Source organism: Protopterus annectens, chromosome 7.part0 (assembly GCF_019279795.1).
Source record: "Protopterus annectens isolate FY-2018-M chromosome 7.part0, PAN1.0, whole genome shotgun sequence".
NCBI classification, from domain to species: Eukaryota; Metazoa; Chordata; order Ceratodontiformes; family Protopteridae; genus Protopterus; species Protopterus annectens.
The window spans coordinates 1,593,977,062-1,594,003,156 of record NC_056739.1 but is presented as its reverse complement, the minus strand read 5'-3'; the positions used below and the strand labels follow the sequence as shown (position 1 = coordinate 1,594,003,156).

At 40.8% G+C, this 26,095-nt stretch overlaps 1 protein-coding gene across 2 annotated transcripts in view; it reads left to right on the top strand.

Moving 5' to 3' along the window:
• Positions 1-26,095, top strand: part of FGD3 (FYVE, RhoGEF and PH domain containing 3) — a 1,715,774-nt gene that overhangs the window by 212,648 nt on the left and 1,477,031 nt on the right. For both annotated transcript variants that reach the window (XM_044078146.1, XM_044078147.1), the window contains exon 4: positions 208-811. In XM_044078146.1, the coding sequence (XP_043934081.1) occupies positions 208-811 (604 nt within the window). The remainder of the gene's footprint in view (positions 1-207; positions 812-26,095) is intronic.

The following is a 26,095-nucleotide window of genomic DNA, read 5'->3' as shown; positions in this document are numbered from 1 at the left end:
CATCTTTGTAAATTTGCAAATCACAGTATCACAAAATAAAACTGCAGTTCAGCCTATTTTTTGGATGGATCATGTGAGATCACTTCAGCTTAAAATATCCCTGTAAACTATTTGCAGAGCAGACAATATATGGTAAAGTAATTAATGAATTAATGGTCCTTAATACTTCATGCCTCTAATACATTATTCCATTGCTCCAACTTGCAGCCAGCCACCAGAAAATCATACAAAGGACCAACCAATCTCACCTGTTAATATGGAGCCTGCTTTAAACTCTTCTGAAAGAATCGACCCTGAACAATCTATATCTAGTAACTATTCAGCATCAGACTCATGTGAGGTGGGTACATCCGATGAGATTGTACAAACAGTTGAACTTTCTGACTCTGACATAATGAAAATGATAGAACTTGGCATGCATGATGTAAATACTCGGCGAGATCACAGTAGAATAAATCAAACTGATGGCCAGCCTAAAGACCAAAATGAAAACAGAGGGGGTTCAGCCATGGAACAAAATGGAAATGGCAAAATGCCAAACAGAGACAGTGGCATTGATAGTCCTTCTTGCAGTGGGGAGGTAGAGGGTTTTCCAAATGATGAGTCTGGATATGGAAGAAAGAATGCCACAACTCTGGAATGTTTATCAGATATGGGGGCACAAAGAAAGGGAAACAACATGAAAATTAAAGAACAAAAACGGGAGTCAACACAGGATGAGGAAGATGATGACAGTGATATGGAAGATGTCAGCAGTGAGGAGCATGAAGCTGTGGAAATACTGAAATTAGAACATTTGGACACCACAAAGGTAATGTTTAATATCTGTATTTTGAACTTACAAATGTCAGAAATAAAACATCTGTCATGGCATGCCTGCTGATCGCTCAGATTTAACTATTCTGGTTCCTGCTTTAAAAGTAGGCATAGTTGTAGGTTTTGCATCCTGCTTAGAAACTTGTTTTGTGACATCCTCTATGAAGTTTATTGATGCATTAGTTGCATTTACTTTATTATAACTTCAGGATTTGGGTTCAACATACCTCACTAGTCACACTGATAAGTTTTGTATATCATAAAGTAGGTGCCTGTGTCTGGTAACAGTTTCATGCATAATGACACACAGCTTTGCTGAATCCAAGTTTGCTTTGACTGCTAAATTCAGGAAATGCCTTTACTTTTTTCATGATAAAATAATAATTCTCAGCATATCTTCTCATACCAAGTAATGCCTTTTTAAGCTATAGATGACTAGAATTGTTTGAAAATGATGCATCATTAACTAAGGTTATGTTTGTTTTCATTTATTATTTGTTAACTTAGTAAGTCATCTGCAATGAAGACATTTTCCAGTCATGTTGACTAATATTGATTGAGGTTTAGCACTTTTTCTTATAGTGGTTTAGTAATAGGATATCAGCATTCAATTAATAGAGCAGTCTTACCTTTTTTAGCAGCCACATTAAATGCAGAAAGTGCTTTTACAGTTTAGAAAGGGGTTATCTAGGCTGTCGCTGTTTTCATGTTGTAGATTGCAGTGGTCACAGTGCCATGCAAGATATAAAGTTTTCAGTTATCATACTAGTGAAGTCCTATAAATCTGGATTTAGCTAACACATGCATGCTGATTAAGGTATAAGTAAATTGTAATGCAGTGGCTCTCAGGTGGTGAGGTTAGCCTCCCACAGGAGGCTCATGCTTCTTTCAGGTGAGGCCCAACCAAGTCTGTAAATTATTATTTTTTTAATTATTTTTTTAACATCTCCACAGCTGGCCATCAGTTACTACCAGCTCTTCTCCTTATACTCAATGTCTACCTGACCTGCATTAGCTTACCTTGGGTACAACCTGACCCACATCCAGGGCTGGTGAGGAGATCAAGGATACTGGTACAGCATTGTACTGCTGATAGGGAGTATGCCGTAAACTCACTTCCCAGCAGTAGGTTTGCTAGCTCTGCTATGGCTGTCTTCAGGATGTCCGTGCATGCACAACCTTCTGACCAAGTGGTACACTGCTTGCAGGGCAAAGCTTGCAGCCCTCTTAATACTGTTATTGTAGAAAGCTTAGGCTGCACCCACCCATCCAGGATGGGCAAGTCTGTGCTGACCTCTCACTCCCATTCTTCCCTGCTTGGTTCCTCCATCGCCTATGCCAGTAGTCCAACATAAGTTGTCTAGGGTGCAGTCAAGGTTTTATCCCTTTGCACCATGAGGATGGATCCAGCAAATCTGTAAATATTATGCACTTAAAACCTTAATTCTTCATTACTAATTGTAGACAGGATCAGGCTAAGCATAAAAGGATAATAATTAAAAATATGTGCATTAAACAGCAAATCAGAATAAGAGGAATAGTATACTAAGCCATTTCTTAATTAGTGTGTGTGCATGTGTGTGTGTGTGTGTGTGTGTGTGTGTGTGTGTGTGTGTGTGTGTGCACGTCCATGTGCGTGTGCATGCCCATGTTTGAGGGATACTCTGTTCCTCTTTAGTGCTTCAGACACAAACACACACACACACACACACACACACACACACACACACACACACACACACACACACACACACACACACACACACACACACACACACACACACACACACACACACACACACACACACACACACACATACACACGCACACATATATGTATATATGGATTTACTTCATTAAATTGACATACCACATTATTGAAGCTCATTTTGTTGACACCATAACATCAAAAGCTGACTCACTTGAACTCCTGGAACAGAGAAAACAGCTTCCGGGTATGTAAACCACTTGGCCACCATTGAAAACCAGCCAAACAAATGGTACAAAATCCACCAAACGGGGAACTTTGCCAACCACCACTTCCCCTAACTAAATATACCAACTCCGACATTGCACTCAAAGTTCTCCTTGGTGGCCAAGTGGTTGCATTCCCGGAAGCCGTTTTTGCTATTCTGAGAGTTTGAGTAAGTTACCTTTCAATGTTATGGTGTTGTCAAAATGAGCTTCGATAATGTGGTACTTCGACATAATGAAGTTGAACCGTATATACATACAGGAGGCTAAATATGCTGTTTATGTAGTGGGCGATAGTGATGCATTGTGACAGAGTGCAAAAACTTGTGTCCTAAAGCAAATGGAGTTTGTGCAAAGGTGATGAAGGGATAACAATTAGAACATGCACTTTTTCTGGGGTTGGAGGCCTCAAAGTTTGTTAATCTATCCTAGCTAATCTGTTGTTTCTTCCTGCAGGAGTACGTTTGTGCATGTGCTTATGTATATGTTATTTTGTTGACAATGAATGTGGTTGTTTAAATTTTATGTCATAATGACTTGTTATATTTTGTAATCATAGATAAGATTAAACTAGTAAATTCAAAATTATTTATTTATTTGTTTTCCAGATCAGTGAATGACTTTACTGTGCAGACAGAAAGTTATGTTTATAGTTAGACATCTATGCATCAATTTAAAATTTAAATAAACATCTAAATCCTTGCCATTGTGTGCATGTGCATGTGTGTGTGAATATGTGTGTGTGTGTGTGTGTGTGTGTGTGTGTGTGTGTGTGTGTGTGTGTGTGTGTGTGTGTGTGTGTGTGTGTTTGTACATAAGTAAGTCTGGTCCCACTTCCACACTCACTAATACATTATCATCTTCATATTTGGTTTAGACTTGAAATCCCTTTGAAACATCAGATGCTCATCATATTGATCACTGCTATGCTTGCCAGTTTCCAAAGGTTCAGTGCACTTTCCACTCATCCAAATTGTTAAGCAGCTTGAGCTGAGCTGAGTAAAAACAAGTTTGCGTGTGAAGCCCTTCAGAGTTTTACTACCACTTTTGGTTTGTGCTTTCCTTTGCTGGGCAGATAAGCTCCCTTTAGGGAACAAACTACAGAGGGATTAAAATGATCAGTCACAGCATGAAGTTATGGGAGAGAGTAGTGGAAGCTAGGTTAAGAAGGGAGGTGATGATTAGTGATCAGCAGTATGGTTTCATGCCAGCAAAGAGCACTACAGATGCAATGTTTGCTCTGAGAGTGTTGATGGAGAAGTACAGAGAAGGTCAGAAGGAGTTGCATTGTCTTTGTGGACTTCAAGAAAGTATATGACAGGGTGCCTAGAGAGGAGTTGTGGTATTGTATGAGGAAGTCAGGAGTGTCAGAAAAGTATGTAAGAGTGGTACAGGATATGTACGAGGGTAGTGTGACAGTGGTGAGATCTGCAGTGGGAGTGACGGATGCATTTAAGGTGGATGTGGAATTACATCAAGGATCAGCTCTGAGCCCTTTCTTATTTGCAATGGTGATGGACAGGTTGAGATATGAGATCAGACAGGAGTACCCGTGGACTATGATGTTTGCAGATGACATTGTGATCTGTAGTGAGAGTAAGGAGCAGGTGGAGGAGGCCCTGGAGAGGTGGAGATATGCTCTAGAGAGAAGAGGAATGAAGGTCAGCAGGACTAAGAATATATGTGTGTGAATGAAAAGGAGGATAGAGGAATAGTGAGGATGTGGGGAGTAGAGGTGGCGAAGGTGGATGAGTTGAAATACTTGGGATCAACAGTTCGGAGTAATGGTGAGTGTGGAAGAGAGGGGAAGAAGAGAGTACAGGCAGGATGGAGTGGGTGAAGAAGAGTGTCAGGAGTGATTTGTGACAGAAGAGTACCAGTAAGAGTGAAAGGGAAGGTCTACAAGAGGGTAGTGAGACCAGCTATGTTATATGGGTTGGAGACAGTGGCATTGACAAAAAGGCATGAGTCAGAGCTGGATGTGACAGAGTTAAAGATGTTAAGATTTGCACTGGGTGTGACGAGGGTGGAGAGCATTAGCTGTAAGTATATTAGAGGGTCAGCCCAGGTTGGAAGGTTTGGAGACAAAGCCAGAGAGGCAAGATTACGTTGGTTTGGACATGTGTTGAGGAGGGATGTAGAGTATATTGGGAAAAAGATGCTAAGGATGAAGCTGCCAGGTAACAGGAAAAGAGGAAGGCCTAAGATAAGGTTTATGGATGTGGTGAGAGAGGACATGCAGGTGGTTGGTGTTGCAGAGCAAGATGCAGAGGACAGGAAGAAATGGAAACAGATTATCTGCTGTGGCGACCCCTAACAGGAGCAGCCAAAAGAAGAAGAAGAATTTTGTTGATGTTTCATTACTTTCTACCTTGGGAAAACCAAGTTAGGAGTGTTGTGTTTTAATGTATTGTCTCAAGAGTGTAACATACTTTTAAATGGAACACTTTTTTTTTTTTTGTCAGTTGAAAATTATTGTAAAATAACTGAAAACTTATTTTCTGTGGAGAAACTGTTTATTGTTGCTTTGTGGAACTGACATAGTGTTGTAAAGTGCTTTTTATTGTACTTTTCCTGTCAAAAAAGGATCTTTTGTGGACTGGAGGCTTTCCTGGCAATTGCTGCTTTTATTCCACAGGAAAGATGCACCATTTTTAGCTTGACCATGGACAAGCTCTCAGACCCATGGTTGGTCATTCTTCTAGCCACAAAAAGAAAAGGTTAAGTCAACAGTCTTTGCCACCACATCAGGCTAGCACTTTGCCTCAACCACAGGTGATTGACTGTGGTGTGGCCATTTGTTGTACCTCACACCACTCATCTTTTACCCCATATCCCTCCGGTGTATCAGCTGCCGCCACTTTGGACCGGGGGGGGGTGGTAGCCGCATCCTCTGTGGCTATTGGAGTCTCCTCAGTGGTCAAGTGAGAGGCACTAATTTCGGTCCTGGAAGAGGGAACAGGGAAGGTTTCCTTTTGTGCCAGAATGCTGTGTCCATCACTGGGCAAGCACCTGCTGCCATTAGTAACACAACTGACTAAATTTTTCTTTCAGAAAGAAACAGAAAACCAAGCATGTTTCTACCCCTCTTCCTGAAATTTCTTTGGGTAGGACGAGTTTACTGGGACTGGATTGTGGTTTAATTCAGGCTATTGCTCTTTCTTGTAAAATAATTATTGTACTTCTGCAATTATTAATGACCAGCCCTCCAGGCATGTCTAAAGGTCAGTTTCATGTGCTTTCTCCTATTAACCTGGTGAAGTTGGGCATCCTGAGGCAGTGTAGAAACTGCCTCATGTACACTGACAACCCTCTCCTCTTACCTCCCAACAGTCAGACTTGCGAGAGATGCACTTATATATCCAAACTGGAAGCCACACACTCTCCAGCCTAGACCAGAATAGCTGGTCAAGAGGAGAAGGTCAACACTTGCACCACACCACATGGAATACATAGCCCTCCAGAACACACACCAGCACTGCCTTCACATAAAAACACAAACCACGCACCTACCTTCACGGAGGCTCTCAATAAAAATCTACAAAAACAGCAGAGACCTCCAAGGTAGAAACACACTTGACCACCAAAACACAACACTAATCATGAGACACATGACTCTCCTACACAGTGTGCCACTCAACAAGGCAAAAGAGCATGCCCAACACATTAGTCATAGGTGACTCGATAGTGAGGCACACTGATGTCCCACTCACTCTGCTGAATAAGGAGAAAGTAACATTCAGCTGCCTGTCAGGTGCCAGGATCTGTCACATAACACATGCATTCAAGTCTCTCAAAAACAGGTACAAATATGACTCTGTCATTGTAAATGTGGGTGTGAATGACCTGAGATGTACCTCCCTGGACTACATGAAAAGAGACATGGAGGAGCTCTTGGATTATGTAACCCAGGCAGGTATGACACTAGCCCTGAGCAGCATCCTACCATCACCCAGAATGATACCACAGTACAAGCAGAAAATGATTGATTTCAATAATTTGCTAAGTTTATGGTGTCATTCTAAGGGGATCCAGTATCTGTTTGCCAGGGATGACATGACTGACAGACCACGATGTTGTTTCCAGAGATGGCCTGCATCTGTCACCTCTGGGCTTCTGGATACTGGCCATGGCTCTTCCCACCCCTATAGTACGTTTTTTAGGCACTGTTCCAAAGACCAAATTACCACTGTAATAGCTACGAACAAATGCAATCTGAGGGTAATACTGCTCAACACTAGAAATCTAAATCTCAAAATGCACTCACTCAAAGCACTTCTTAAAATGGAGAATATCAACATTTGTGCTGTAACAGAGACCTGGCTCAAGGCAACAAAAAGCACCCCTGCACTACCAGGCTATAACTCATTCCACACCTATCAGCCCCTGAACTTGGACCGAAGCTCCAAAGGCAGTGGTGTTTCCATATTGATAAAGGATGCACACACCTCCAGACTGGTAGTCCAACATAACGCATCTGAGATACTTCGGTGCAGCTATCATTGGGTAAGACAGCGGTTCAGGTTGTATCCTGCTATAGGCCCCCAACCATGTCTCAAGACTCACACTCAACCAATAAACCGTAAACCAGTGACACCAATACAATAGTTTAAAACTTGCTTTACTGAATAAATAAGGAGACCACAAAATAACTTTAAGCGCTTTTCGTCAGGTCAAATACCTGACTTCTTCAGAATATTCACACACTTCTGACAAACATTTGCAGTTATATATTAATTAGAAACTAAGAGCCTGCTTTGCATCATTAATCAATTAAAGATTGTTAAAGGGCAAGTAACAAGTAACTAAGTGTACATAACAGTTAAACATAGATAATTAAAATATAATATATAAAATGTACGTGGTACATAAATGCAATCCACAGACCATAAACAATACTCATTGTTGTAAACTACAGTAGTGATGTTCATCTTTTTAAACTCTTTAATTTCAACAGACTAGAAATTGAGCAAGTGTCGTTTATGCCTGGATGACAATAGGCGTACAGCCTTACTTGCCATAGTAATTCAGCTTCTTCTAATTGCACAGATCTCGGACCACCTCTCTTATTGACTGGGATATGGTCTATAGCAGTACATTTAAAACTGTGGTTAGAGTTAGTAACAACATGTTTAGCTAGAGCGTTTTCCATTTTGGATGTCTTAATTGCGTATAAATGCTTATATATACGCTCTCTCAGCCTTCTAATGGTTTTCCCAATATAGAAGGCCAGACATTGTTTGCATCTAGCTAAATAAACCACGTAACATGAATTACAATTTAATTTAAAACCTATTTTATATGTGCAATTATTAATACAAAATTGTGTACCCTCTTCGATATGTTTACAGTAATTGCAATTCTGACATTTGTGCATTCCTACATTCAACTTGTAGCACCTTTTCTTGAATTCCAAAATACTTTTAAATTTTTTCCTTTCTTATATACAATCTTGGGGCAAGGGCCTGTTTTGTTATGAATGTCCGGGTATGCTCTAAACAGTTCCCAATTCTTAAATATAATATCTATGCATAATCTACTGTCTTTACTAAACGTAGTGATGAAAGTGGGCTTGCAATTCTCATCGGCCAATGTTGGAAATGGTAACACTGAATTTGCTGGTGTATCAAGCCCATCAGTCCCATCAATGTCATCAATCACACTGATACGTGTGTTGATAAAGGGGCCTGTGAGAGAGTTACTGGCATTATTATATTGCACATATAAAATAGGTTTTAAATTAAATTGTAATTCACGTTACGTGGTTTATTTAGCTAGATGCAAACAATGTCCGGCCTTCTATATTGGAAAAACCATTAGAAGGCTGAGAGAGTGTATATATGAGCATTTATACGCAATTAAGACATCCAAAATGGAAAACGCTCTAGCTAAACATGTTGTTACTAACTCTAACCACAGTTTTAAATTTACTGCTATAGACCATATCCCAGTCAATAAGAGAGGTGGTCCGAGATCTGTGCAATTAGAAGAAGCTGAATTACTATGGCAAGTAAGGCTGTACGCCTATTGTCATCCAGGCATAAACGACACTTGCTCAATTTCTAGTCTGTTAAAATTAAAGAGTTTAAAAAGATGAACATCACTACTATAGTTTACAACAATGAGTATTGTTTATGGTCTGTGGATTGCATTTATGTACCACGTACATTTTATATATTATATTTTAATTATCTATGTTTAACTGTTATGTACACTTAGTTACTTGTTACTTGCCCTTTAACAATCTTTAATTGATTAATGATGCAAAGCAGGCTCTTAGTTTCTAATTAATATATAACTGCAAATGTTTGTCAGAAGTGTGTGAATATTCTGAAGAAGTCAGGTATTTGACCTGACGAAAAGCGCTTAAAGTTATTTTGTGGTCTCCTTATTTATTCAGTAATGCAAGTTTTAAACTATTGTATTGGTGTCACTGGTTTACGGTTTATTGGTTTAGTGCTGTTGGAGCTGCTTGCCGTTTTTTTCTGTAGTTTAATATGGCATCCCGTAAAACCAGTGACTCTGACTCCTTTAAACCGGATGATACACCGGCTATTTTCAAACTTCGCACACCTAATACTTTAGCTGAGGACTTATTGGATGTGGCTGCACACCCGGTCGTTGGCAATCTATTGGACACTATCAACAAGAAGCTCGAGAGTCTGCATACAAGATTGGACAATATTGACACTGAAAATGGTAAAAACCGTGATTTTTGTGAAACCTATTCAAAGACTGTGGATTCTTTAATTTTGCAACTTCATAAATTCAACAGTCTTAACAATCATGACACGGAAGTGGTCCAGTTGCAGAATCAGAACCAGAACCAGGAAACGACGACTGAAGCCGGTATGGTTACTTATACCAGTGAACGTATAACGCACATAGCCACTGGAGCTCCACACCTGTTCAACGGAAACGGAACTCCACATCCATTAACAACAGACGGTATCAGTTCTAAACAACTTCAGTCTAACACCAATACCGACGTTCCTTTAGTTGTGCCAGTAAATCCAAATGGAGTATCTTCGGACACCAACGGCTGTTTTACTAAGGAAAACCTAACAACTACATCTATGATTACTGGCGGGGTACCAAATAGAATGAGTACAACACAAATTCCACACGCAACAACCGGCATTGTACAACTACCAGCCGTTATTGCGGGTTCCACTGCAACAAATGAAGGTAAAAAAGATACTGCTAAATTACCATCTTGGCTTAAAAGTTATTTTTATTTGGCAGAGGTACCAGAATCTTTTGTTTTGAATTCCAATGACTGTTTAAGGAACGTTGATAATGAAAATAATAAAGACAATATTACTTCTAAATTAAAAGACTTTGATGCGTGCCTGTTGAAATATAAAAAGCTACAATTAGAGGTAGCTTATTTCAACGAATGTTTAACATGGAAAATCATCCCTAAAGGTCTGAGACGGTTTCCTTATCCTACTGGCCTGGAAGCTGGCTCCACCTTTCACAAAGAGTTAGTTAACTTATTTGATAACCAAGGCTTAGAACTTATAACTTTATTTGTCAAACATTACAATGTCTGGATCGATGAGTTAAGCCAATACATTACTGAACTGGATAGATCCATATCTGCTGACATGCAGTTCAACAGATATAAGTATGAATATGACCGGATATTCTTAAGTATAGACGAACATTTGGCTAAGGTTAACCTTCAAAAAATTAAAAAACTTAACAGGGATAGCCACGACTACAGGATAGGGGTGGCTTACCCTAAACCACCGATTGGTTAAATTTGGAGGAAAGGCTTGTTTAATTTTAGTTCGAACGACGCAGTATATGATCAATTTGGACCTGCTCCACTCCAATCTGACAATATTCAACACATGCATGTACCAAACAGAGGGCCGGATGATATCGACCGAGTAGGCAATCTAGATGACTTTGGTGAAGTGACTAGTACACCGTGGAGCCAAAGATTGAGGAGTGGGAACAACAATCGGGTGGGGGGTAATCATAACAACAATGCAACTGAGAGATTTTCTTTTTTAGGTGCAAGACCCAAGAACAAGAACTCTTATCCAAACAAATTTGGACAGAGATGGGTGAACAACAAGTAGACATGGACTTGTGTAATGAGACATTATGTTCTAATGAATTAATTATAGAAGATCACTTAACATCAGATTTATGTACTGAATTTGTGAATACTGTTGGGCCTGACTTAGGGTTGACAAATGTCAGTATTTTAGCACCACTAGTTAACACAACTGTAGTTCCAACTCTACCAGAAATAGTTAAAAATGAATCGGGTGACTTTAATCTATACAACTTTAGTGATGTAAAGTTTGACACCAGCATGGTGGAACTATTGTCAAAGGGATGTAGTTTTATACCAACGAAGCCCATCAACATAGTTAACACTATATTAGATGTCAAACTATTTGTCAGGAAATTAAATTTCAAAGTATTAATTGGAGACTCCCCGGACACGATGAGCTCAGATACATTACATATACCTAGTACTTTTAATCCTCCCTTACACCCTGTATTGGAATTATTTGAAAAGTGCTGTGAACTGGACTTGAGACATTTGAGTTTGGGTAAATCACACAAGTACAACAATAACAACACTTCTAAAGAAGACATGGAATCTATCCAATATTTTAGTACACAAAACTTACGTTTTTGTAAGCCAGATAAGGGTGGAGGGTTGGTAGTTTTTACCATTGATGATTACGAGAAACGAATGTACCAGGTATTACAATCGGATAGGTACGACCTTAGTTCTAGGTCAGAGGTCAATGGTGCCTACAAATTAATCAAGGATACCATCGAAGATTTACTTATTGAAAGTAGAATTGATTCTAAGACACATGCATACCTAACTACATCTTACCCTAGTTATGCATGTGTTTTTGGCATACCGAAAATACACAAAAGTATAGACAACCCACCACTCAGATTATTAGTGGATAGCAGGGGATCTCCTACTTACACATGCGCAAAGTTAATTAATAGTATGCTTCAGAAATACGTCCATATGGAACATCACATTTGCAAGGGCTCTTGGTCATTTTTGGACACAGTAAGAGCTATTGAGTTTAATATGGATGCAGATTTTGTAACAGTAGATGTTAAGGACTTGTACAGTAGCATACCTCAAGATATTGCGTTGGAATGGGTTTGTCACATGATGAAGAAACATGATGCGCCAGACAGGGAGATTTATCTAGTCACCCTGTTGGGCGACTTAATTTTGTCTTACAATTTTTTTATCTTTGGAGACGAATTTTATAAACAAAAAGTAGGTGTCGCTATGGGATCCCCATGTGGCGGTAGTATAGCCAATCTGGTTATGGCCTACTGGGAGTCCCATTATGTTTTTTCACAGCAAAACCCACACCTTGAATCATTTCTACTATACACTAGGTTCCTGGATTATATCTTTATACTTGTGAAGGCAGGTGAGTGTGAAGTAGAAAGGATGGTTCAATATTTTAATCAAAGTACCACCTTCTTACAGTTCACCCACACATTCTCAACAGTGAATATCGCTTATTTAGACGTAATGCTCAGCAAGGACTTGACACTTAATTGTTTTACTGCTAAAATCCACCGGAAAGAAACATATTCGAACACATTCTTGCACTTCACCAGCTGCCATCCATTTTTCCAAAAAGATCTGTGGTTAAAGGGCAGCTGGTTCGTGCTGCTAGAATGGTTTCGTTGGACAGCAATTTTTATGCTGAATGCTTTACATTAAAGAATATGTTCTTGGCACGTGGATACCCCACCGATTTATTGGATGAATTAATACAAGAAGTTACTGACAAAAGATGCCAACACATTTATAATCCATTATTACCAGTCACTACTAATAATGCCAGTAACTCTCTCACAGGCCCCTTTATCAACACACGTATCAGTGTGATTGATGACATTGATGGGACTGATGGGCTTGATACACCAGCAAATTCAGTGTTACCATTTCCAACATTGGCCGATGAGAATTGCAAGCCCACTTTCATCACTACGTTTAGTAAAGACAGTAGATTATGCATAGATATTATATTTAAGAATTGGGAACTGTTTAGAGCATACCCGGACATTCATAACAAAACAGGCCCTTGCCCCAAGATTGTATATAAGAAAGGAAAAAATTTAAAAAGTATTTTGGAATTCAAGAAAAGGTGCTACAAGTTGAATGTAGGAATGCACAAATGTCAGAATTGCAATTACTGTAAACATATCGAAGAGGGTACACAATTTTGTATTAATAATTGCACATATAAAATAGGTTTTAAATTAAATTGTAATTCACGTTACGTGGTTTATTTAGCTAGATGCAAACAATGTCCGGCCTTCTATATTGGGAAAACCATTAGAAGGCTGAGAGAGCGTATATATGAGCATTTATACGCAATTAAGACATCCAAAATGGAAAACGCTCTAGCTAAACATGTTGTTACTAACTCTAACCACAGTTTTAAATGCACTGCTATAGACCATATCCCAGTCAATAAGAGAGGTGGTCCGAGATCTGTGCAATTAGAAGAAGCTGAATTACTATGGCAAGTAAGGCTGTACGCCTATTGTCATCCAGGCATAAACGACACTTGCTCAATTTCTAGTCTGTTGAAATTAAAGAGTTTAAAAAGATGAACATCACTACTGTAGTTTACAACAATGAGTATTGTTTATGGTCTGTGGATTGCATTTATGTACCACGTACATTTTATATATTATATTTTAATTATCTATGTTTAACTGTTATGTACACTTAGTTACTTGTTACTTGCCCTTTAACAATCTTTAATTGATTAATGATGCAAAGCAGGCTCTTAGTTTCTAATTAATATATAACTGCAAATGTTTGTCAGAAGTGTGTGAATATTCTGAAGAAGTCAGGTATTTGACCTGACGAAAAGCGCTTAAAGTTATTTTGTGGTCTCCTTATTTATTCAGTAAAGCAAGTTTTAAACTATTGTATTGGTGTCACTGGTTTACGGTTTATTGGTTTAGTGCTGTTGGAGCTGCTTGCCGTTTTTTTCTCAAGACTCACACTCCACGTTTCTAAGCACCCTGGAGAATATTAGGGTCTCACCTAACATCCTCATACTAGGCAACTTCAACTACCCCTCCATTAACTGGGAAAACTACTCATGTATGAATACAATTGCCCAACATTTCCTGGAATTCATTAATTCCAATGTGCTGGACCAGGTCATTCTTATCCCTACTAGAGGTAGCAGCATCCTTGACCTGGTCATTACAAACATGGGTGACCATTGCTCTACACCAATAGTCAACTCCTCCCTGGGTAGATCCGACCACAAACCAATCACCTTGGAAATCCACATCCCTCCCCCCCCCCCCAAAGGTAACCACCATGAAAAGCTTTGGGCTCCTAAAAACAGAGGTGGCTAACTTCACAGAACCTGTGCAAATGGATAATAGTTGCATGACCGCTGAATCATACACCACTGCACTGTATGAACATGTACACAAATGCATGGATCTCGCCATACCCAATAGAACCAAGGCGCTCTCCTCCAAAAAAAGAAAGCCAATCCGATAGTCCCCTGCCATAAACAAACTCTACAACAGAAGGAGGAAACTGATGCGGAATAAGGTATAGTTCCAAGACTGGAAAAACTCCCTTATCAACTTCAACAAAAGGTTGAGATCCCTCATCGAATCCTCTAAAGCTAGAATTGCAGCAGATAGCAAAGACAACCACAAGGCCTTCTATAGTTATATAAATAATCTCCACCGCAATACCCAGGTTTGATCTGAGGTGCTGCACAATGGTACCTCCTATACTGAGCAAACAGATATTGCCAATATACTGGCCAACAGATTCAGTGCCAACTTTACTCCCCCCCCCCCCCACCAGGACCAATCACGATATCAGTAGATTGCCAGGCACCCAGTATTACTGCTGCACAGGTTAAAACAGCACTGTCCAAGACCAAGAATACAGCTTCTATGGGACCTGTCAATATCCCTTGCTCTGTTCTACTTGAATTACAGAGTGAACTGGCACCTCATCTTTGTGCCCTCTTCAATCACAGCCTCACCTCAGGCTTTGTCCCTACCGAATAGCGCACTGCTACAGTTATCCCTCTCTACAAAGGAGGAGTGATTACAGACCCTAGGAACTATTGCCCCATTAGCCTGATCAGTCTGATATGCAAAGCTATGGAATGCATTACCATGGACTTAATAAACAAGGATATAGGGAATCTCCAAATTCTGGATCCCACAGAGTTTGGTTTTGTGAAGGGTAGATCATGCCTGCTCAGCTTGGTCAACTTCTTTGAGTCAGTCACCAGAGCTGTGAATGAAGGCAAGCTGGTTCATACAGGCTACCTTGATCTGGCGAGTCTATATTAGAACACCAAACATTCAGAATTTCGAGTGTTCTAATATCAACCCGTTTTCAGCGAATGCTGAAAATATTGAAGAAACAGAAAACCAAATTTTTTTCCTAGGGAAAGAATTTGGTTGTCCGTTTCTATTGCTTCTGTATTTTCAGCGCTGTGGTGGAAATTTACGGGTCGGGTTCAGGTAAGTGTGTGATTGTATGGACGTGAGGGTTAGGGTGGGTTAGGTGAGTTAGGGTTAGGGCGCAGGTCAGGAAAATGTGTGATTGTGTGGACGTGACGGGCTAGGGTGGGGTAGGTGAGTTAGGGTTAAGGTGCGGGTGAGGTGATTGTGCGATAGTGACGGACCTTAGGGTTAGGGTTTGGGTTAAGGTAAGTGGATAGATAGTGGTGTATGTATAGTTTAGTGTAGGGTTAGGTGTAAGAGTTTAGGTGTATGTGTGTGGATTGCTGTTTGTTTGGTGTGCTTGTGTTATGTGTATGTGTTTTGGAACAGCAAATATTTTCCATAGGAAAAAATTCGCTGTTCTGAATGTTCGATGTTTTACATTTTCGATTCATACGGTTCGATATTAGAACACTCAACATTTTGAATGTTCGGTGTTCTAATATAGATCCGATCTTGCCAAGGCCTTTGATACCATTCTCCACTCAGGAGTCATAGAAATACTCACTAAGCTAGGCATCAATCCCTATATCACTAGGTGGGTTGCAAACTGGCCCACAGATAGAACCCACGGTGTGAAAGTAGCTGACTCCCAAGTCAGACTGCTGACCAGTCATGAGTTGAGTCTCACAGGGTTCGGTCCTGGGTCCTCTCCTGTTTGGTATCTACTTCTCTGAAGTCCAGGCCTACATGAAGGGACTCTAGCTGACAAAGTTCGTAGATGATTGCAAGTTGGGAGCTATTATTAACTCCCCAAGTGATGTTGACATCTTACAGAAAGGCCTCACTGAGATGAACGACTGGTGTCAGAAACATGGCCTTAAGCCCAATGCCAAAAAATATGTCGTCACCCCCCTTGGGAAAAACCCAGTTCCCATGAATTACTACATCGATGGTAGTACTATGAACACAGAAGGCATTATAAGAGATCTGAGAACACAGGTTGACAGCAACCTCTGTTTTGATCACCACATTGCCACTGTGGTCAGAAAGTCCTTCTATGTGGCACATCTCATTACTAAGGGTTTTGCATCCAGGAAGAAAGAGGTCATTGTCTCCCTCTACTCTTCCCTCATTAGGCCAATCATCGAGTACAATGCCCCATTTGGCATGTACCTGACTAGACACCTGCAACACCTGGAGAGGCCACAAAAGTACCTCACAAAGAGGATCTTAGGCCTAAAACACTTGTCCTATATGGACAGACTCAAAAAAATTTCAACTATTTTCTGTTTCATATCACCTACTTAGATGTGATCTCTGCTTGACTTATAAAGCCATGTCTGACCCAGCTCTGTTAGAAATGCTACAGCTAAAGAAATTCCAATCCCTCTGCACCACACACTCCAGAGACCTCAATCTCATTACCACAATCAATAGAACATGCTGGAGGGACAGGTTCATAACCCAGCGACTGCGCATGCTATGGAATAGACTTCCCATACATGTCAAGCAGAGCACCTCACTGGCCCTCTTCAAGAGAAATCTTGATGAGTGGATGGGAAAGAGAAAGCTCACCCTGGGGATCACTCCAATGGCTCTACTCAACAGAGGCACTGGGAACTAAGGTCAGGTGGCACGATGCCAAGGTAGTCCTGTGGGCTATGCTTGTAAAGGCTCCAGGGCCATTAGCCTACTGCACAGCTATGAACCTATGTAAGAGAAGGATGAATTACTCTTTTCCTGAATAGATTCAAGATTCTGAATCTGAATAGGAAGATGCAGAGGTTGCTGCATGTTTTTTTTCCCCTCAAGTTTCAGAGTCAGACTCAAGGAAGAGCTCAGTGTCTGATTGTCCCAGTTGAATTTTCTCTTTCTCTGAGATTATCGCTAGAATGTGCTAGTGTTTTCAGTGTGAGAACACTGAGGTTTCTCAGTCCCTTAGAAAATATTATGAGTCGTTACATAAGGATTTTCCTGAACCCACATCTATTCTACCTGGTATGCTTCAAAGAATGTTTGTTTTATTGGCTGCAATTTTCCTGTTAGTCAGTCAGCTACCCCTAATAAGGCAGTTAGGATATATAAAGTTTCTCAGTCTTTTAAATTTTATAAACTTTTCCCAGACCTGACCCAACAGCTATAGCTTTAGTTGATCCCACTACTGCTAAGCACTTAGCTAATTCCATTCATACTCTTTCTGATAAGGGTGGGAAAATTACTGATTCTTTGAAAAAAGTGTATACTTCTGCTATTTTGATTTTCAAAATTTTGAATTGTCAGGCTCATATGTTAGAATTTCTGTGACAAATAGTGAAACATGATAAATGTACATGCTTCTCATCTGTCTCAGTTTCCACAGAATATCCCTATTTTTGCTTCATGTTTTTGTGGTTTTCTGGAAAATAACTGAGGATTGAAATCACTAAATAAGTACATATATTTCAGTTGCAGACTTCATGTCATTCATAAAATGCAGGCTAACAGAAATCATGTTATTCTAGCAAATGTATATGTCTATAACAGCAATATTTAAAATCTCACCTTTTTTCTGGGGCTGCTGCCCTCCATTATCTTAGGCTTTGTTCAGATTTCTTGCTGTAAGAGGTTGACAGATATGGAAATATTTTATCTGCAGTTTCTTGTTGTGAGGTAAAATCTGCTTTAAATAATGTGTGTGTGTGTGTGTGTGTGTGTGTGTGTGTGTGTGTGTGTGTGTGTGTGTGTGTGTGTGTGCGTGTGTGTGTGTGCGTGCGTGCGTGCGTGTGTGTGTGTGTGTGTGTGTGTGTTGTGTGTGTGTGTGTTTTCAGGGTTGTGGCCACTAGTACTGCTTTAAGGAGGTTTGCATGGCTGCATTCTCAGAACCTCCCAGTTGAAGTTAAAAATGAGATTTTTAATTATCCCTAGGATAGTGGTTTAGTGTACCCTGTTGCAGAAGTGATTAAAAGTGTGATGAAAGGGGCATCCCGATCCAGGGAATCTCTAAAGATTTTCAGCCCTCCTTTTCCAAATTGTCCAAGGGATTTTCTATCTCCCCATTCAGTTTTGGCAAATATAAATCAAAAAGCCTCAAAAATTCAGGAAAACAGATGTTTAAAGAGAAATGGTAAGCGGGGTTCGAAAGAGAAGTCTTAAACCTCCCAAAACCAAGGAAAATCCAGCAGGTCTGAATGACTATTCAGGAGACCTTATGAACCCCTGTTTTTCTCCCAGAAAGTCTGAATCTCTTTTTTTTCTCTTTGACAATACACTATGACAAACAAATGGTAAATCATTTAACAAGGGTACAGATGGCAGTGGGTAGAAATTCCTTCATTCCAGGGGTGATTTCTCTTTCCCCTAGATCAGACATTTTTTGTTTCCACCTTTTGTTCTTCACATCCCTATTCATCCAGACTTTAGATGTTTCTTAAGGTATTGTGTATCTGGATCACATTATCAGTTGGTGTGTTTCCATTTATAGTGTCCGCTGCAACAAGAATGTTCACAAAGTGTCTAGCTCTGGTCATTACAGACTACAGGATATCTTTTTTGTCATATTTATATGATTTGCTTATCTTTGCAGAGTCTTTTTTCAAAGTATCAGGAGTATCACTCTTGGGTGAGAGATCTCTTACACAAGTTGGGCTTTCAAACGAACATTCAAAAGTCTTTCTTCACTCACTTGCAAAGGATTGTGTCTCTGTTGCAGAGATATTAACTAGATACTTCAGTTTAAAGAGCTTTTCTTACACAATAAAAAATAGATCTTTATTTAGATCTATTTCCAGGGTTTTCCATTCAGACTGCAGTCGCTGTAATTTTGGGCTTCATGGCATATATGATTCTCATGATAACCCTGGCCAAATTCCATTTTAGAAAGATAAAGTGATATCTGAAATTTCTTTGGTCCCAGCATCAACACCCCTTATCTTTTCAAATTCCAGTGTTGGGGATTGTTAAAAAAGAGATATTTTGGTGGAGACAACAGTTACCCTAGAATCCAGGTTTCCCCTTCTCCCTCTCTGTTTCATTGCAGTTTCTCACCATGGATGTTTTGCACTTTGCTTGGGGAGCAGTTTCAGGAGGGATAAAAGTGCAGGGGGTGTGGGACACCAAGGACAGATGGAAGAACATAAATATCTAGGAGATGCTTGCTGTGATAAAGGCACTCACCTCTCTGAACCTTATTTGGTCCTCAGGACCTCTTCACACGGTTTCAGACATTATTCCAGTTATGTGGTACATTAACAAGCAAGGAGGAACTGGGTTTTACTCTTTTTCCAGAGTAGCCATATATTAGTTTGGGATATAGCTTTACAGCACAATCACACTTTACAGACATCCTACATCTGTCAGAGTGAAACTGTGACAAAGACAAGCTGAGCAGGACCAGGGCTGACCCTAACAAATGGAAATTAGATCAGGGTGTCTTCTGAGATTTGATCCATCTTTGTGGAGTTCCTCAAGTAGACCTTTTTGCTTCATCTTTGAACAATCACCTGGCAACATTCTATTCCAGGGCTCCATGCAAGAAGGCCTGGAAGATATATGACTTTTTCTTTGACAGGAAAATTCCTGTATGCTTTTCCACCCTTTCCACTAATATCATTGATAATTCTCAAGATTCAGAAGGAATCCCCCAAAATTATTGTCGTGTCTCCCTTCTTGCCTAGACAACTGTGGTTTTCCCATCTTTCAAAAATGGCCAATAGAAATTACCACAAGCTTACTTACACACTGGATCTCCTCACACAAGACCAGTGGTGTTTGATACACTCCAACATTAATCATATTTAATTATTACCTAGATGATAGCACCTTAATTCCTTTTGGCACCTGTTTAATGAAGAAGTTCAACAGGTACTAATGGAAGCAAGAAAGCTTGCTACTAGAAAATTGTATATTAGCAAATGTAAAGATTTTCTAGTTGGTGCCAAGAACATAACCAGTACCCATTCAGGACTATTTTTTTCTGGTATTACAATATTTGTGTTTGTTACTGTCCTGTGGCCTTCATTATTTCATTACCAAGGTTTATTTATCAGCCATATCAGCATGTCTGCTCATGGATCCTCCTCTTTCAATGCAGTCGTATGCCAAAATATTCTTTAAAGGGATTTTTCATAAGAGGCCTCCAGGTAAGCCTGCGACCCTTCCTTGGGATCTTAGTTTTGTGTTAGAGAAGATATGACTTGCTCCATTTGAACCAGCTAATCTGAATGACTTGAGGTTTTTACATGGAAAATATTTTACTGATTGTTCTGACCTCTAAAAAAACATATCTGAGTAACAAGCTCTTAGGTGAGTCAACCCCATCTCATTTTCCATAGAGACAGAGGTTTTTTTAGGTTCATAGGTTCATAGGTTCATAGGTTCATAGGTTTATACTAGGCTATCTGCCCTAGGGCATTTATAAGCCTAGCCCAGAGTTTTTGTGGCTTACGCCACCCCTTTCTATTGAAGGATATTATGCCCATTATTTTGCTGTGCCTCTGTCAAGCAGTGACACTGATGTAATCCCTGGGGTATACCTGCGATCTCCCATCCATTGGTCAAAATTTCTCTTGAACAAAGCCAGCGAGGTGCTCTGCCTCACATGGATTTTGTTCCACAGCATAGGGAGTCTCTGGGTGATGAATCTGTCCCTGCAGCATGTCCTATTTATGACCGTGTCAAGGTTTAAGTCTCGTGCTCTTGTGGATCTGATGGATTTAGATTTTTTGAGGTGAAGCATGTTCGTTAATTCAGGGTTGGACATGGCCTTGTATGTCAGGCACAGGTCACCTCTGAGCAGGCGGTAAGCAACTGAGTAGAGCTGGAGCTCCTTCAGTTGGGCAGCATAGGACATATTTTTGAGACCCTTTATCCTTTTGGTGAGGAACTTTTGGGGCCTTTCCAATTGCTGTAGGTGTCGGGTCAGATACATTCCAAATGGTGCGTTGTACTACATCATCGGTCTGATGAGTGATGAGTACAGGGGAATGATGACCTCCCTTGACCTAGATATGAAACCCTTCATGATCAGGTGGGCAATGTAGAAGGTCTTCCTAACAACTTTGGCAACATGGGTGTCAAATGAGAGGTTGCTATCAACCTGGGTTCCCAGATCCCTGATAACCTCTTCTGTGCTTAGTGGATTGCCACCTATATGGTAGCTAGGGGTAACCTTGTTTTTCCCAAAGGGTATGACTATGCATTTTTTAGCGTTTAACTTTAGGCCATGGCTTTGGCACCAGTTATCCATTTCTATGAGACCCTTCTGAAGGATATCTGTGTCTGATGTGTTTTCAACTATGGCGCCCAGTTTGCAGTCATCTGCAAACTTTGTCAGCCATAATCCTCCTGTGCTTGCCTGTACTTCCGAAAAGTAGATGCCGAACAAGAGTGGACCCAGGACCGAGCCCTGTGGGACACCGCTTGTGACAGGCTTGGAATCTGACATGGCGCCAGCAACTCTAACCCTGTGGGTTCTGTCACTTAGCCAGTTTGCAACCCATCTTGTGACGTATGGGTTCACATTTAAACTGTTGAGTTTTTCTATGATGCCTGAGTGGGGTATCGTGTCGAAGGCCTTTGCCAGGTCAAGGTAGGCTGTGTGGACTGCCTTGCCCTCATCAATGGCCTTGGTGACTGTTTCAAAAAAGTCAACCAGGTTTAAAAGGCACGATCTTCCCTTGACAAAGCCAAATTGGGTTTGATCCAATGTCTGCAGGTCCCCTATGTCTTTATTTATGAGTTCCATAATGATCCTCTCCATAGCTTTGCAGACCAGGCTTGTCAAGCTGATGAGACGGTAGTTTCCAGGGTCGGTGGAGGCACCGCCTTTGTGTAATGGGACCACAGTAGCCGTACGCCATTCCTTGGGTACATATCCTGAAGTGAGGCTAAGATTAAACAGCTGCCCTAACTGTGGGTTTAATTCCTCAATGAGCTCGTGGAGCACACAACCGGGGACACCATCTGGTCCCATGGATGCTGTGTTTTTCGCCTTGGAGAGAGCTGTTCTTACTTGAGCATTTGAGATGTTTGGGAGGATACAATCTTCTGGTATAGATATTTCTCCTTTTGGGGGGGGGGGAATTTGCACTGAACCTGTCAGCCAGTATGTTGGCAATGTCTGTAGGTTCAGTGAACTTTACATCATTTTGAACCAGTTCTGAACATATCTGGGAGTTTCCTCCCAGGTTTCTAACATAGCTAAAAAAGGCCTTGTGGTTGCCTTTTGAGTCCGTGGCAATTTTTCTTTCAAAATTTGCTTTGGAGGATTTTATGAGAGATCTTAGTTTTTTACTTACGATGATCAAGGGTGTCTTCCCTTTTGAGGATTTTGCTCTATCTTGTAGTAGCTTTCTCCTTTTATTGTAGAGCTTGTTTATGGCTGGGGTCCACCAGACTGGACGCCTGCCTTTGGTACAAAGAGTCTTTGTTTTGTTTGGGATTGCCTGATCCATGCAGTCCTGGAGGTGCTGGTAGAAGGCATTTGTAAGTGATTCAGCGGCTTTAGTGATGGTTTCCGCTGGCTCAGGGGCCTTGAAAGAGACCACACCAGTCCTAAGAAGTGTGAAGTCAGCTTTATAGAAGTTCTTCACTGTGGTCTTTTTTATCTGGGGTGGGGGCGGGATGTGGACTTCCAGTGAGATTAGTTTATGATCTGATCTCACCAATGAAGGGTATACCTCCGGTGTTGAACATTGTGACCCCATGTTTATGATGATGAGATCCAGTATGTTTTCACCTCTTGTGGGCATGGTGACTAGTTGTTCCATGGCATTAGAGTTTATGAACTCTAGGAACCTTTGGGCTAGAGTGTTGGGGCTTGAGTAGTGATCCCAGTCTATGTTTGGATAGTTGAAATCACCTAGTATGATGGTGTTTGGGGTTACATTTATCCCCTCAAGAGTTTTCAGGAATGCTGTGTGAGGATCCTGAGTTTGAGAGGGTGGCCTGTAACATGCTACAAATTGTAGAGCAGTCTTGCCTACGGTTAATTGCACCTGGATGGTCTCCGATGCATCGTGCGTTGCCACCAACCTGGAGGTGAGGGTATCTTTGATGAATATGGACACCCCTCCTCCTTTCTTGGTGTTGTCTGGATTTTGTGGCCGGAACGCATGATATGAGGTAAAACCTGATAGTGCCGGGGTGCTCTCAAGAGCCTTGAACCAGGTTTCAGTCACAGCACAGACATCGATGTTCTCCATACTGAGAAGGGCTTCAAGTGCGTGCATCTTGAGGTTGAGACTTCTGGCATTGAGCAGCATTACTCTTAGTTTTTTTCCTTTGTTTTGTTCTAGGGTGGTAGGTTTAGAATTTGAGCCTGGCCTAAAAAAGGCACTATGGGGGTGGCAAGAGCCTTTGCCAATATCCAGAAGCCCAGGGGTGACAGGTGCAAGCCATCCCTTGCGAAGCAATGTGGCTTGTCCAGCATGTCATCCCAGGCAGACAGACATTGGATCCCCTTTGAATGACACCAGTGATTAAGCCAATTATTAAAGCTGATCATCTTTTCTCTGTACTGTGGCATCATTCTTGGTGAAGGTAGGATACTGCTCAAGGTCAGGGTCATACCTGCCTGGGCTACATAATCAGAGAGCTCCTCTATGTCCCTTTTCATGTAGTCCAGGGAGGTGCGTCTTAGGTCGTTCACACCAGCATGGACAATGACTGAGTCATACTTGTACTTGCTGTCGAGTGACCTGAGTGCTTGCGTTATGTGGCGGATTCTAGCACCCGACAGGCAGCTTATTGTGACCTTCTCCTTGCTCAATCTGGTGAGTGGGACGTCAGTGTGTCTGACTATGGAGTCACCTATGACAAGAGTATCTGGCATTGTGTTTGGCCTTAAGGGCTGTGACTGTTTGGCACACTGACTTTGTGGTCTATGTGTTGCATGTGTCTTGGTCTGTGGTGGTAGTTGTTTGGGTGTCTGCTTTGGTGGCCTCTGCTGTTTTGGTAGATTTTTGGTCAGAGCCTCCGAGTATGTTTTTATGTGTTTGTGTGTGTGATATGAGGTTGTGCTAGTGCTATGTGAGACTGGGTTTGTGGTGTGTGTGTGGTTACCTTCTCCTCCTGTCTGGTCTTGCCAGTCCTATGATGAGAGAGCTCAGCCTCCAGTTTGGCTATATATTTGCATCTCTCGCATGTGTTTGTGTTTTGTGGGAGAAGGAGAGGGTTGTCTGTGTACATGAGGCAATTGTAATATTGCCTTAATATTCCCAGATTCATCAGCTGAGCAGGAGATGACACTAGCAACTGACCCCGCGGCATGCTAGAAGGAAAAGTTAAGAACTTTGTGTAGATGGGTTTGAGAAGAGTTCAAGGGGTGTGGGTGATCGAAAAAGGGGTATTAGGCTGGTAGGGTGCTATGTATAATAAAAAGTGCTATATCAGAGTAAAGAGTACTTTGGGTGCAAATGCTAGGCTATCTGGATAGAGAATAGTCACTTATGAATCAAGTAGATCAAGACTTTATAGGTAAAGGATAGGGTAGTTAGATTATCAGTACAGCTTAGGAAGAGATGTTCTAAGGGAAAATTTGAAGAGTGGACTTTAGGTAGCCCGAATAGTTTAACCTTGATTAACCGCCGCTGCTCTTGTGTGCTCTTGTGGCAACTCCGCGCTAAATCGCGCTAAAGCTCGCTAAAGCGTGCTTTATAGCAGGGGGCTGGAAAAGACAGGAAATGACCCAAAATGGCCAATAAACTACAAGTTACTGCCTTAAACCACTCCTCTGAGGATGAACAGGCAGCTCAGTACTCCCCACTCTCACTGGTGAGTAAAGAAACTTCCCCCTGACCAAACAAGTAAAATGGAGAAACACAGGAACCAAGGCAAAGCCCAGGGATCAGCAAATTCTGGTCTCTGGAACACTAGCTAGGAAAGTATGGAAAACAAGGATATTTTTTTTGTTTTTTTCAAGTTTTTTTTACAGAAAGGCAGAAAACACAATAAATGCTATACTTTTTGACTAATTGCTATCAAAAGCTAGTACACTTGAGTGTATTAGCCTGTAGTTTAACTTTTAGGCAAAACTTAAACTAGCAAGTGCAGTAAACAGTTTGAGCTTATAAAAACAGTAAAAACAGTTCAAACTTTGATAAAATAAGCAAAAACAGTGGTCGAAAGTCGAAAAAGGTCGAAAAAGCCAAGAAAAATACTTAAAATCTGGAAAGGTAGTCTTTTCTGGTCTTTTTTTTTAAGAACTAGTCCTTCTTTTATGCCTAAAGTGGTATCTGGGTTTACTTAAAGCCAAACTATCCATCTCCCTTTTTCTTTCCTGGATCAAAAAATGAGTGAGAAGGAATACTCCATACCTTGGATATCCACAAACAACTCACTAACTATTTTGACAGAACTACATCTTTCAGATCTTTGGATCAGTTGTTTATTTGCTGTGAAGGTATGAAGAAGGGAAAACCTGTGTCACAACAGACTATTTCCAAATGGTTATTTAAGGCTATTACTTTTGCTATAATCACCATAACAAATCTATTCCAGGGAGGGTCAAGGCCCACTGTACCAAGGCCATGGTTTCATCATTGGCTTTTTGGAAAGGGATGTTTTCTAGAAATATTTTAGAAGTTTCTTCTTGGTCCTCTGTGCATACTTTTACAAAGCACTATAAGCTTGAGTCCTTCTCTAGGTCCAGATCAAGCTTTGCTAGGACCATTCTCCAGGGTTTCTGGAGTCTTCTCCTTCCACCTCTCAAATGTAGTTAGCTATGATAATCTGGAGTCTATATCACATTATCAAAAACACTGTTCAGCGAACATCTATTGATCAACTCCAAAACAGCGAAATCTCCTTTCATCAAACCAAAACATCACTGAAAATCTTCCCAGGACAAATAGTTAGC